The following is a 15,004-nucleotide window of genomic DNA, read 5'->3' as shown; positions in this document are numbered from 1 at the left end:
GTAAATTTTGCATACATTAGAAATCATCTCTGGGAAAAATTTATTTGAGGTGTACTTTGAGTTTTTGTTCTGGCCCATGTCCCGTCCACTAAAATGGATGGGGCGGGCCTTACCTATGACCTCAGAATCATCATATGAAATACTTTATTAATCCCAAGGGGACATTATTTATGTTGCAAACTCCAGCTGTACACACAAGAAAAATTATACAGACAACGTGTGACGAAGAGCACATCGTCACCAGTTTTGCACACATGGCACCACGCACTTTAGACCGAGTATGAATACAGATGCACTTTAATAATTGCACAGACATTTTAAGAAGAGCAACAGCACTTTATTAGAGATTTGCACAATACATTTTAACACTATTTTTGGATTTGTAGCCATGTGATTGATGTTTGGCGGGTCTTGATCTGGCTGATAGGTGCTGTGTAGGCCACGCAGTTTACCTAGAGCAGAGGGACATGGGGTTAAATGTGCCTATTAAGTTGTTAATTGATCAAACAAGGAGCTAAGTTAAAAATGTGTATTGTGTTGCTTAATGAGTGTGCAGTGGATAAATCAAGAGTGTTGTGTTGTCGTCATTCTCACACAACGTATTAGGAAAACAGAATCTATATAATAAACGGTATATGAACATATACGATTTATGAACCTATGAACTATACTGCAGTTCTGTAGGAAATGCTGCTACACTTCACTGTGCTTTACTGTAACTTAGTTCTGTAGGAAATGCTGCTACATTTTTAACACTGTTATCACTTATTTAGTTTGTACTTATTATATTTCAATCTGCTGCTAAACTGCACAGTGCGTATTGTTGTATATAGTATAAACCTACGCTCTGTCACACTTAGTTATTGTTTGATTTATTTTACGTTAGCTTTATTTTGATGTGATTTATGTTTTTATGCTTATTGTTACTCTGATCCTTTCCCATCTTTGTATTGAAACTGTTGCACAATAATTTCCCTTGGTATAAATAAAGCTTCTTGAATCTTGAATTTTGAATCAGTCAGCCACCAGGGGGCGATCACAATGTTTTAGCTTGACTTTTGCAGAGCAGTCAAGCTGCTCTTTCTCATGCAGTCACTGCGGCAACGCGCATCATTTTATGGAAGGTCTATTGCCAAACCTGTAGCCTATATTTATATCAAATAAAGCCTAAAGTGTATTCGCTTCTCATATATGGTTTGCTTTTCCTGTATAGCCTATGCATACAGCACATTGTTTTATATGTGTGTTATGCATATTTTGATCCTTTTTCCCCCCTTTGTAAACCTCTATGTTTTTGACAAGTGCTCTATAAATAAACTACCAGCAGAAGCCTACACAACTTAGGGACTAGAAGTAATTTTATATATGCTGCATCTAGTTGCAGATTTGACTCCAAATACGTCATGAATGATGATTTTACACATTGGTGCTTTATTCATATATCATAAGCTCAATTACGCATCAAAGCCACAAACCTTTTAGAAGCCAGATTGTATTGATTAGGCTAAACAACAGTGATTGACTGTTCAGGTGGAAGCAATGTGTGGTCTGTCATAGGATAAGAAAGTAAAACCAAACTTTATTATAAATCTGACGGATGTATAACCAGTGTGGACATTATTATGTAAATATTTCTGTTGAATCATTGTGCTGAATAGTGCTCTGTTGTTGTTGTTGTTGTTTTCATACCTGTAATTGCATTTCCCTGGAAAGGCTTTTGTGCTCATTGCCCATATTACTGTGGGCTTTGTGTTCCTGGAGCGCCACCATGTGGTGTTTTCCAAAGTGGTAAGTGTGTGCAGAGTTTGAACCCCACAAATCCAGTTGTCTTGAAATACGTAAAAATCTGCCAGTGTGGTAAGATTATATCAACATGTTTCCGATACAAATCAACCCTTTTTCCAGATAATTTTAATACAAGTCTATTGCAAAAAAAGATGGTTGTTGAAATAAACAAGATGAAATAATCTCACTGTACTTTGAAGTTTCAAAAATACATTTCAAGGAAACAAGACTTTCATGGCCCAGTAATTGACAAAAATACTTGTTTTTGTACTTTTTACAGTGGTTTGTTTTCGCTGTTGTCGTCAAAAAATTGTAGTCCTAGTGTGCGGCAGTAGCTCAGTCCATGGGTTACTCAGCAGGGAACCGGGGGGTCGCTGGTTTGAGTCTGTGTGTACCATGAATGGAGCGTGGACTGGTGGCTGGAGAGGTGCCAGCTCATCTCCTGGGCACTGTCGAGGTGCTGTTGAGCAAGGCATGTATATAGGTCCTGTTTGTGCATGTGTGTGTATTTCGGGCCTGTGTGTGTGTAACATGAATAATAATAGAGTGAAAAGATCGAATTTCTCGTTGCGGGTTTAATAAAGTTCTTCTTCTTCTTCTTCTTCTACTCAAATAGTACAGTGATTCATCATCTTCTGAGGGATGAGCAGTGAGCACAGAGAGACAGGTAGGTTAAGATTGGACAGAAGCGTTTGAAAGAGATGTGGGGCAGTCAGTGAAGCTGCAAATGATGCTGAATATGTGAGAATAGTAACACAAATCCTTTATTCATAACAATCAGATCATTTCAAACCATCTGATACAGATGGGTTATTCACGACTCACTTAACATCCCATAAAGAAGTTGTCTTTGCGGACATCCATCGGTTTAACTCCTCACCTAGGTGGACCCTGTGACATCACTGTTGGGTGTGGTTACAGGTGCAACAAAGCACACTTCTGACCACCCCTAAAGACACCTGTCGGAGATGCTGCATTTGGTCAGAGGTGAAACAATCTTGACACTTTCAACCAGAGGACTGCACAACACGGTAGCTGTGTATCAAAAGTAGACTTGACACTAGCACCCTCATGTGGTACATGGCTAAACTGCCCTTTATTGTATTATTTTCTGGCATCCACTCTTTGCTCTACAGTGCTGCGCGGTGTATTCAAACTACAGATAGCATCTTACTTCCTTCAGCTTTTGAGAAAGTGGTGTCATGTGTCTTCATTTGTGAAGGTAGACTGTGTCAGACTGAAATGTGTTGCATATCTCTCACAACCTCACATTTTCTCAAAAACATCTCCATCAGATAGATGTAACAGCAAACATATAAGCTTTTGAAAGGTATTTGTGTATATTAGCAGACCCTTAAATGAAAGTAGCCCTTCATTTAGCCTGTAAACTATAGACACTAATGGCTGCTCTGCTGATAAACTGCCCCATTCTCGTATGTTTTTGACAGGGTGAGTGGCCCGAGATGGCAGGGAGCGCTGATGTGCCAGATGGTGGCAGTCTATGAATAATGCATCACTGCTTTCAGTCAGACAGGTCCAAGCTGATCTGAGGTCAGCTGAATGACACCGGTGGCTGCTGTGTGGTTCATGCTGAGCGCTGGGGTCGGCCACCCGGGGGTGAGCTGGGCAGACTGCCTCTTGACATATATTACTCATGCCTGTCCCCCTTTTTTTTTTTTTTTTTTTTTAAAACATCAATTTTTTTTTTACGTTATCATTTCCAACAAATCAGAAAGAACAAAAAGTGAAAAAACAACCAGAAACATCACAATTAGTTGCAAATCAATAAGGAGAGAAATAAAGAAAATAATTTAAAAATCTCTCTTTTATAACGTCTGTTTTATTAAAGTCCTACAAGAGTTGTAAGTCTTTTAGCGTCTAAGGCACAGAAAACATCTGTTTTTAAACTGTTTTGCTGTTCTGGTAGTTACAGTTATAATCTTTCAGGTGATTGATATTTTTCTCTCTTCCAGTATTCATGTCTAATTTATATTTCTGGTCACGTGCAGTCCTATGGCATCATTTAGCCTACATTAACTAAGAAGCTAAAATATTTGTTTATGCAGCATTTGGCTGAACTTTCAATTGCCTTTATATCGTGCACCTGGCACTTTATTCAGCATGACTTTCTCGCCCTCAAAACAGCCTAAGTAAGCCTAAAAGTTGATTTTGTATAGACTAGATAGTAGCTCATATACATATGAGATAAACTTAAAGTTCAATTTTATTTATAGTGCCAAATCATAACAAAAGTTATCTCAGGACACTTTACAGAGTAGGTAAAGACCACACTCTATGACTTATTTATGATTTACATAGACCCAACAATTCCCCCGTAGAGTACAGTGGCAATGAAAAACTTTCCCTATAACAGACAGGAACGTCAGACAGACCCAGCTCTGTGGAGGACGGACATCTGTCTGCACCGGTTAGGGAGGAAGAAAAGGAGAGAGAAAGAGAGAAAAGACGGACAGATGGACAGAGAGAGACAAAGACAGACACAAAGACAGAGACGGACACACTTCCAGTCACTATAATAATATCTATAGTAATGTGAATATGACTTATATCTTATGGCAGTTAATACAGCAGAATAGTAGAAACAAGCACAGCTAAGGTGATAGATTATAATAGCAGCAGGAAGCATCATGCAGGACCACGCCAGCAGGCACCACCACCATCAGCAGAGACCTGCGAGACGACAAAGCACAAACAACTATTATACCTATTATCTAGGTATAATAATGGCAGTTAAGTAACTTTATTAAAGAACAAGCTCCACCGCACTCCAGCTCTTCACTGATTAGCTAAGTTTCCTCAAAGCATCAAGGTCCTAGGTTTCATTGGTAGTTTGTGTGTTATGATCTATTGGGAAATGAACATCAAGTTATTTTTTCTCTGCAAAAACAGCTTTGTATAAAAATATTTACTGAAGACATTTTTAAAATATGAAAGGGGCTGAACTCAAAATAATGATACATCTCAGACCGTTCCTGAACTCATAAAATATTGACACCTCATCCCGGCCCTCGGCTTCTGATACCAACGCACAAGGCGCTCATGTACTAACAAGGAGCTTGGATTTCAAAACAGAGTGAGTAACTTCTGTCTTTGCTCTGGACGCCATTACTCCACTAGATCTTTATATAGCAAAAATACTGTATATACTGTATAATATATATAATATTATTGTTCTGAATGTTGAGTACAGCCCCTTTAAATAACGCAAACTTGACGTATCTTGTGTCGACATAATCCTTGAAAGACATTCTAGAGAACAAACACCACCTTTAAGATTTACCTGAGTTGGAATTTCAGAAAAGGTAGAAATGAAGGTTATTCCACTGTCTCTCCTTCCGATGTAAGAACCCAATACGAATGTTTTAGTGAACGATCTTCTTCACTAAATTACCGAGTGCGAAGGTGGTCGTAATGTTTCGGTGCCCATATTAGGCGGGTGATGTTTATGTCCCTGTTGTCATTAATAATCGGGTCCCAGCAGTACTCGGGGGAGAGCAGCCTGCTTGGTTTATGAAGCCAAAAGTACTTGTTTAGATGACTCTCATCGTGCCACAGAGCCTCCACATTGTTAACTTTGTCCTCCTTGATACTCTGAAAGCAGTAATCTGTCAAGTTCTTCACATTTCCCCAGAAGCCTCCAAACACAGCAGCGTGATAGTAGTAATCTCCGGTTTCCATGAAGGCTTTGGATCTGGGGTTTCTGTCGTAGGTGAACTGTTGCTTTGGGAGTTCGTAAAACCATGCGTGAAGCAAAGCCACAGAGTCCCCCAGAGCCTCCGAGCCAAATCTCCCCTTAAACTCCTGATCCACATCAAAGCAGAAGACATAATTGCAGCGACGGCCAATCTCAGATTCTATGGCATCTGATATAGTTTTCATGCGCATCATAGAGATGTCCTGCCACCTGGAGTGCTTTTCCACCTGCATAACCTTCAGGCTTCGCTGGTTCCCGAGCTCGATGTTTGGTACCTTCTCTGGTAGATCCGTGAACACATAATACGTCACTTGTAATCCCAACATAAAGTGTTTTTCTGCAGAGGTAAGGAAAGTCTTGAGGTAGGCATCCAGGTACCTTAGGTAGAGACAGAAAAACAATTGCTGTTGCTCATAACTTGTTATGATGATGGGAGAAACAGCTGACTTTTCATCTTTTATTCTGTTTAAACAGTCTAGGGTCAGACCCGTGCAGCCATGTGAACACAGCTGAACACTTATCTCATCAACCGAAGACTCCACCATAAATTTCCAAATTTCCAATAAAAACTTCCCAATGACCAGCAACTTCAGGTAACAGCCCATCAATATAAGACCATAAACAGGACACACATAACTCAATACAGAACGCATTTAATGGGTTACACAGACGCTGTGTCGCCAATGCACTCTCAGCACCACAGACAACTATTTTCACTCAGTATGGCTTTGCACACCAGCCTGAAACTTCTGGAATGACATGATAACAATCATCTCGCAAACCCTCAATCCCTGCATCACCTTCCCTCTGCCTCTTAGGAGACCTTTCACCCATCAGTGACCTAGACAATTACCACAACACCACACTTACCACCTTGAACATTGCAAAAAAAGGACAATATTGCAAAACTGGAAATTCATTCATTCATTCATTCATTCATCTTCAACCGCTTGTCCCTGTCCGGGTCGCGGGGGGGCTGGAGCCGATCCCAGCTGACATCGGGCGTGAGGCGGGGTTGCAGACACAATATAACTCCACAATTGTTTAGTTGGCAGATCGAAGTGGAACAAATCCCTGTACAGCTAAATCTCACGATGTCTCAACTCCTTTGTTTCTTTCTTCTTTCATTCTTTTCTTTTCTCCATATATAACAATTCATGTTGCACGTCAGTATTTGTTTAGATTTATGGATGTCTGTCTGTCTGTCTGTCTGTCTGTCTGTCTGTCATTTTATTCTGACTAACAACCAGGCCGCACAGTCTGCATGAGCAGTGCTTGATTGCTTCACTTAAACTGCCTTTGGTTCGTTGCTGCTGAAGCGCTGCCTGTCTTTCTAAATTAAGTATGTCTATAATAATGACCATAAATAATGTAAGCTTTCATTGTAAGTGTATTTTTGTTTGTTTTAGACAGAAAGGGTTAATGTTCTGTCCACAGAAACTATAGGGTCTTAGTTTTAAAAAAAATCATATTTACATTTGTTTCATATCTCGTCTCATCTCGTCTCATCTCATCTTCAACTGGTTATCCGGGGTCGGGTCGCGGGGGCAGCAGCTTTGGCAGGGGACCCCAAACTTCCCTTTCCCGGGCCACATTCACCAGCTCTAACTGGGGGATCCTGAGGCGTTCCCAGGCAAGTGTGGAGATAATAATAATATAATAATCTCTCCACCTAGTCCTGGGTCTTCCCCGAGGCCTCCTCCCAGCTGGTCGTGCCAGGAACACCTCCCTAGGGAGGCGTCCAGGGGGCATCCTTACTAGATGATCCTGAACCACCTCAACTGGCTCCTTTCAACGCAAAGGAGCAGCGGCTCTACTCCGAGTTCCTCACAGATGGCTGAACTTCTCACCCTATTGTACATATCATATATAAACTGCAGTAAAGTATTGTTACAATATGACTGTCAAAGCTCATTTCACTGTCTGTTTCTGCTGTGAACTGTGTGCATCACAGAAACAATAGACCTTGAATATCTAGAAATCAGCAAGAAGTCAAGAAGAAGCCGAGCTTCACCTGGGCTGCTGACACTAGTCAACATGGGAGGCGAACAGCATTTGGTTACTCATTGCTCACACAGACAGTGGCCATAACAAAAGTTATCTCAGGACACTTTACAGAGTAGGTAAAGACCACACTCTTTGACTTATTTATGATTTACACAGACCCAACAATTCCCCCGTAGAGTACGGTGGCAACGAAAACCTTCCCTTTAACAGACAGGAACATCAGACAGACCCAGCTCTGTGAATGGGAGTTTGGTTAGGGTCTTTTTTTCCATGTATGCTTTGTCTTTGTCTGAGGATACCATCCCAGGAATAAATATTGTGTCATAAAGTTGGGCTTTAATATTATTGTCCTCTTGTTTCATTGATACTCTGTAGTCGACCTGAATGCATCTCGTTCAGGTGGCTTCAGGAAAGGTTTCTTGATCCACACTCAGGTTTGGAAAAAGGGCTACCAGATTTAGACTGAACTGCTAGTGTGAAAGTATTTTCATGGTCACAGTGTTTATGGAAAACAAACCTTCCCACAGCAAACACGGTGAGGGCCACAGAAGTCTGGCTTTGGATGTGCTTTTGGTCGTCAAGATTGGGGTCAAACATCCCCTCCCAGATGATCGGAGCTTTCCAAGATGTGCGTGTATCAACCCCCTGTCTGGCCCTGCAAATGGAGGATAAAAACATAGATATATGAGATGTAAATAACACAATATAAGGAAAGTATTTACATTGTTTTCAGTGCTAAAAGGAATTTGTTGCAGTTGTGTCAACATTTCCTTCTCAGACAGACGTGTTTCGCAATAGTTTCCATCATAATTATGATTAAACTACCAGAATGGTTGTCTGTCTCTGTTTGTCTCTATGTGCCCTGTGATAGACTGGCATCCTGTCCAGGGTGGACCCCGCCTCACGCCCGATGTCAGCTGGGATCAGCTCCAGCCCCCCGCGACCCCGACCCCGGGATAAGCGGTTGAAGATTGTTGTTTTTTGTGTTAATTATTATTATTTTATAGGAAGTTAATTTGACCTAATGCTGCCATTTATTGCTATTCAGGAGACCTGTTTTGCATTCTAATGAAAATCAAACACATTTATCATTCAGAAATGAAAAAAACATAAATTAAAGAAATAGACGTTTTAGTTACTTTTAAGGCCTCACAATTTTTTTATTTAAGATCATTGTAAGTCTCAACAATAGTCATTTTTCATGCTTTCAGTTCCCTTTTTCCAATGACATTAACCAGGAAGAGAGGAGAACTTTTGAACTTTTAACACTTCACTTCACATACTCAAACTTTTCCCCTGCTTTCACTCAATTGGAAAGTTTTACAGAGCTTTATTCGGAGGAGCAGCAGCAGCCATAAGGGATTTGAAGGAGATGCAGGCAGCGTAAACAGGCTGGAATGATGGTTAAACTGTGTCAGCTAGGATTTCAAACTGCTGTTTCCCGACGGAGCAAACACATACGTTTTCCTGATCTTCTGCTGCGTGGTTCACCAAAACATCTCAGATAATTACACAACATCTGCGGGGCTTCTAATTCCTCCGAGTGGCCCGAGCTATGGAGCTATCGATCGATTGTGTTTCTACTACTAAAAAATTAAGGAGTCGGTATGTTTTCATTGCAGCAGGGAAAAAAATAAAATAAAAAAGGCAGAAAACAAAAGTTTAAACATTCAAAAGTTATTTAACCAGGAATAAAGAGTAACTGAGATTACAATTTTAGAAATGATAGTAAAATTTGATGAACGTGGGCACTGATACATGAACATTAACTAAATGGGTTTTACTTCTGGAAAAAAAAACAACCCACAAACATATGGTGGCTCAGTGGTTTAAGCAGTCGCCCTGTGTAAAGAGGCTAAAGGTCCTTGAGGCAGCGGCCGCAGGTTGGACTCCGACCTGGGACCCTTTGCTGCATGATTCCCTCTCTCTCTAACCCCATTTCCTGTCTGCCCTGTATTATAAAGCCATGAAAAACTGCCAAATAATAACCTTAAAACAAACACAGTACGGTACAGTGTACGTGAACACTGTAACACTGGTAACACCGATAACACAAACTACAGCAAGCCTATGCAGTGAAAACTAAAGCATCAGATCTCTTACCCAAAGTTAAGCAGGTTGTCTAAATTAATGTTCTGTCTCACTTTCTCTCCACTGGCCGTCAGCAGTGGCACAGGGATGACGCTCGCCAAATACCTAATATTGAAGAAATGACCATCATGAGACTGGAATCAAACATTTTCAAGTGACTCTTACTAATAAATCCTGTTGGCGCTCCGATGTGCTTTTATAGGTACAAAATAACATTTCTCTCATTATTTTGAAAAGTATGAACAATCAACAATGAACAGATAATTCTTACTGTAACAGGACGTTCAGAAACTAAATATTTTCAAGACAAAATAAACAAAACACAGGTAAATCCTATGGGCTCATATAGGTTTTCAAGAGCAATGATGCGGACTTTGATACTCACTTAAAATATAAAGAAGTGCAGCTGACAACAACTAACAGAAGACAGCAGAAGACTCTAGCATTCCTTGCTTTAATCCCACTGAAACGATGTAAAAACAAACAAACAGACAAACAAACCAAAACAAACAAAGGACATACAGTGCTTGATGTTATTGATCACGCAGAGGTAGAGCCCGTGGGGTTGAGAAAGAGTGGCTTTTGGCTGAAGAACATGGTGAAAGTGAGAGATGTGGGTCTTTGATTTAGTTAAATGTACTGTAACTGAAATACATTTACCTTAAAACCCTTAACGTGCTTATATCCATGTTTTGTAGAAGGGCTATTCTTAAGTTTCGGTCATCTAATGCATCCCCTCCAGAAAACGGGGAAAATGCATCCCAAAGTATTTCAAACTTAAATTAGAAAATTGCTACATACCTAGAAACAATGTCCCCAGTCAGACTTGATAATCCATTATGATTACCAGTTGTCTTACCTATATGTACACATAGCCTACTAGTAATTGGCAATAATTACACAGGATACCTCATGTCCTCCTGTCACGCTCCATCACTCCAAATTTGTTTGTTAATTGGCAAGAATTACGTCACCAGATATAAAAAGACAGTTTACCTCATAGCTGCGAAGAACTACCCCTTCTTTTTGGCAGCAATCTGTCAGAAGTTGAAGGTATTCGTTGGCCGGTGGACAAACTAGCACCTTGAAGAAACAACATTGAGGTTAACCTGCAGTAAAACCAGAGAAGCCCCAACAGTGTTATTTACCCACCGTGACACTACGGTAAAGTGTGATGCACGAAACTCAAGTTGTTTGAGGCGCAAACACACCAGATCTGTGTCCAAGATCACTCCCTCCGTCAACATTCATTACACGTAGTTGACAGTAGTCGTGAGTACTGTCATTCTCTGTCAACACTTGCTGACACTTCTAAGCTTGCATTGTGAGAATGCTAGCAAAAAGCAGATGATTGACATCATCTCACAATTCAATATTCAATATCACAATTTCATTCTACTTGGAGAATTTTTAAGTAATATATCATGCGTACGTTTCAGAACGCTCAAATGGCACAGAGGGAATCTAGTGCACTATAAAAAATCAATACATTTAGACACTGGTAAAAAGTAGTAGAACATTTCCACTTAACATAAAAGGTCACAGTCAAATTACATGATCTGATAATGATTTAATCATATTAATGAATACACAACATTATGATTTTCTTTGTTATAGATAATTACTTCATGCACACACATGACATGAATAAGCACAAAACAACTGACTCCCCCCTTACCATGACTTCATCAAACTGTTAGCAGCTCTAAACCAGGCACACTTAAACTTCAGTACTGCGAAATGTTAATAAATTTAATTGCACAATGTATTTAATTTAATTTTCTCAAACTGCATCTGTAAACGTTAACACTGGTACAAAAGGTCTCATACCGTATTTTTCGGATTATAAGTCGCAGTTTTTGTCATAGTTTGGCCGCGGGTGCGACTTATACTCTGGAGCGACTTATGTGTGAAATTATTAACACATTACCGTAAAATATCAAATAATATCCCGGGCTATTATTTATGTCAGTCACGTAAGAGACTAGGCATATATCAGCAATCGTCACACACACACACACACGTCAACCAGTCAAAATTGGGCGGGGGCGGGTCATGGCAGAAGTGCTGCTACTTACGTACCTATGAGTTGGCGGAGTTGTTCAGAAGTGACACCGAGGAAGAAGAGTTCAGTGGATTTAGTGTTTAGCAGTGACAGAGTGTTTGGTAAATGTAGAGCAGGTTCTATATGTTATAGTTCTGTGAATGACTCTTACCGTAATGTTACGTTAACATACCAGGCACGTTCTCAGGTCGTTGTTTATGCGTCACATAACATACACTTATTCAGCCTGTTGTTCTCTATTCTAGTTTTATTTTAAATTGCCTTTCAAGATGAAATGTCGTTTCTTGGTGTTGCATCTTATATATGTTTTTTTCCTTTTTTATTCTGCATTTTCGGCTGGTGCAACTTATACTCCGGAGCGACTTTTAATCAGAAAAATACGGTACTTCAAGTCCCTTGTGTAATGATTAACAGGCCGATTACTGAACCAAACTCTTCTATAACATTTCAATTAAATTTAAAAAAGTTATATTGTCGAACACTAAGTCAGCGCATTTCAAATTCATAATTAATTTTTTTATATTTTTTAAGTAACAATTTTGGGTAAAAAAGGACATTTAAGTCGATGACCTATAAACTATATTGTTACAGGGAGAAACAACGAGGGAAATATTGATGTAATGCGTTTGAGGTTATAGATAAACTGCAACTCGTTCTAAACAGTCAAAATGAGCCACATATTTTTCCTGGATATTGATGAATGAAGTGATGAATTACCTGCATGCAGCTGGTTTTCAGGTGAAAAACCACAACACGTTTTCCTCTGGTAGTAATTTCCCAAATATCATATAACATTGAATCCATTGCTGCAGAGATCCCCCTCCACACACTTGCATTATCAGCTATGTTGTAACCTTACTGCGGTGGTAGGACAGGTGCAATAGGGTGTGTCATCTTGGTGTAAAGATGCAGGATTGATACCTTGCCATTGGATTGGCTCCCGTTTCTGTACGGATATTCATGGTTCCCAGAAGATGAAATGTATCAAATTCGAATCATCTTTCCCTCACTACTGGCCCAGTTGCCATCTTGAACTTACTCCTAACATTTAATCTGCGTTTACTTCCAGCTTTTACCATCCATCCCAGTCCATGTTTGTGTCTGCAAACATGGACTTTACCCTACCCTAGAAATAGAAGGGACCTGCCCCCCATCTTGGAAACATCATTAAACTCCCAGCCAGCTGATCATCCATATGTCCCTCTCTTTACCATCTCATCTCATCTCATCTCATCAGCAAGGTACACTGTAAAAGCTGCTTAATGTTTAAACTCTAGCAACGTACACATATTGTATCCATGCTCCACACTTGGGTCATAAGGGTTCTTGAACAAGCAGCCCTTCGACCCCCAAGCCATGTCCCCACTGAGTGACTGAGCTACCACATTGATTGAAGACTAAAACCCAGCCGACAACTTGAAAGTACACTTAATTGTACTCTGTGGTGCTATTTCAAGAATGCCCAAATGCATTTCAAAGCCACTTGGAACAACTGCATCAAGCTTCCAGATTAATCGTCAAATCTTGGGGTCTAACTTCACTTTTTGCATAACATTGTTTCAACTAAAGTCAAAGTCTTTAACGTTTAAAGTCACATTTAGAGATAAGATATGATAAGATAAACCTTCATTAGCCCCACAGTGGAGACATTTTCAGCAGCAATAACAAAAGCATCAGTAACAGATGCAAAATAATATTAATAATCCATGTAAACAGTAAAAAAGAAAATGAGTAGTAAAGTAAAAAAAAAAGGGCAAGTGACAGTAAAACGCACAAAAGTACAAATAAACAGACTAGTGTGTGTGTGTGTGTGTGTGTGTGTGTGTGTGTTGATTGTAAAGTAAACAGCGGTTTTACACAGCCCTAACAGGCCTCACTGAAACAACCATGGATGTTGCTCCATTTGTGATGTTTTTTTTAAGCATTGCCAAAGGTCAATGCATGGATAATATGAAGAAATACTGATATTTAATCCTCATTGTCTATGGCTACGGCTATTGTTAATTGGCTATACTGTATATTGGCTTATACTATATTGAGGCAATTATTTAAATGTATCATTCAGTTACCGATTAACTGCAGTCAGCAGGGAAGTGGATTATAATACAGTCCACAAAACCAAATCAGGAGCAGGACTATAATGCGATCAAGTTCAATTTTAACTTGATGCATGAATCATGACATCATCAGACATAGTAAAGTACATTTTTAATGTACCTGACATCTGGGGGCTGTTGCACAAAACCTAGATAAGGGATTAAGCTAGGAGTTTACTTTAGCAATGACTCGGTTGCACGGACGCAGAGGCACATAAAATACCATGGAGATTACTTAAATTTTATTACACTGTATGAAAGTATAAAAGATATATTGTCAGTTATTATTTTTATTTTAAAAGAACCATTTATGAAGCCGACTTAGAATCATTGATGTGAAAATGTGTTCATATTGCAGTCAGACGTTTTATAAAAAGACTACGATTAAAGACACTAAAGAATATGGTTAACTGTTGGGAGGATTATAAATGGCCGATAAAGTTGCAAATGAGGCTTAAATGAAGTCAGTGAGGAGAGCAGTGAGGTCCCCTTGATGTGTTGGTTGGTTATCTGTCATCTCTGTCTCTGTCTGAGCAGAGCCGCTTCCGAGGCAAGGAAAGAGGCTGAGTCACCATATACAAATGATGGTGCTTTGGGGATATGACACATGCACAGTACAATCGGCAGATCGGCAATTGCCATGAGGCTCAATCATAGGGCTCAATAGGTGGCGCACTGTCATAGAAAAAGAGAAAAACCCAAGCCCAAGTGCACCCAAACAGCACCTGAGCAGAAAGCATCACTTTAATTCTAGTACCATCCATGACTGAAACCCTCCAAGAGTGCAGCTCTAGTTCCACTGCCCATGCGTCTTACCCCCAAAGCGCTGCCATTTTTGTTTGGTGTCCTAGCCTCCTTCCATGGCCTTGGGGTCCACATACACACTCATTAAGATGTTGCACATGCAGCTTGCTGAGCTCTACAGGACAAATCTGCTCTAACTAAACAGTCCATGGGATGAGTAAGAATATCGCTCCAACGCACTCCCCTAATCTCTGCCCAAGTCTTGCCCATTGTGTTTCTGACATAGACTGTGGACCTAGCCTCACCGTCGAGGTCCGTTCTTTCAACTGGATCCAATCGTCCTCATCTGTGGGAGTCGCCATGCTGTCAGACTTTGACTCCGGCTCATTTTCTCTTCCCAAAAAAGGGCATTGATGTGATGTTGGGTAGAGGGAGATAGGTTCATCTGGCTGAAGCAAAGTGAGGGCCAGCGACTAGCTGTCACTCAAGAGGCCACATCCC

The 15,004-nt window shown here is 40.1% G+C and overlaps 1 protein-coding gene across 1 annotated transcript; it reads right to left on the bottom strand.

Annotated features, from left to right (window-relative positions):
* Positions 1–5,193: 5,193 nt before the first annotated feature.
* LOC310948642 (alpha-1,3-galactosyltransferase 2-like) lies at positions 5,194–9,636 on the bottom strand (the record flags this gene model as incomplete). Its single annotated transcript, XM_083915839.1, has 3 exons — positions 9,611–9,636; positions 8,025–8,162; positions 5,194–5,878 (listed from the first exon to the last, which is right to left on the bottom strand). Exons 2-3 carry the CDS (start codon positions 8,102–8,104, stop codon positions 5,194–5,196), a joined length of 765 nt encoding a protein of 254 aa, XP_083771965.1. The 5' UTR covers positions 8,105–8,162; positions 9,611–9,636.
* Positions 9,637–15,004: the final 5,368 nt, after the last annotated feature.

The sequence above is a fragment of the Echiichthys vipera genome (genome assembly GCF_963691815.1).
Source record: "Echiichthys vipera genome assembly, chromosome: 1".
In the NCBI taxonomy this organism is placed as follows: Eukaryota; Metazoa; Chordata; class Actinopteri; order Perciformes; family Trachinidae; genus Echiichthys; species Echiichthys vipera.
The sequence above is the reverse complement of the archived record's forward strand: the minus strand, read 5'-3'. Positions and strand labels throughout refer to the sequence as shown.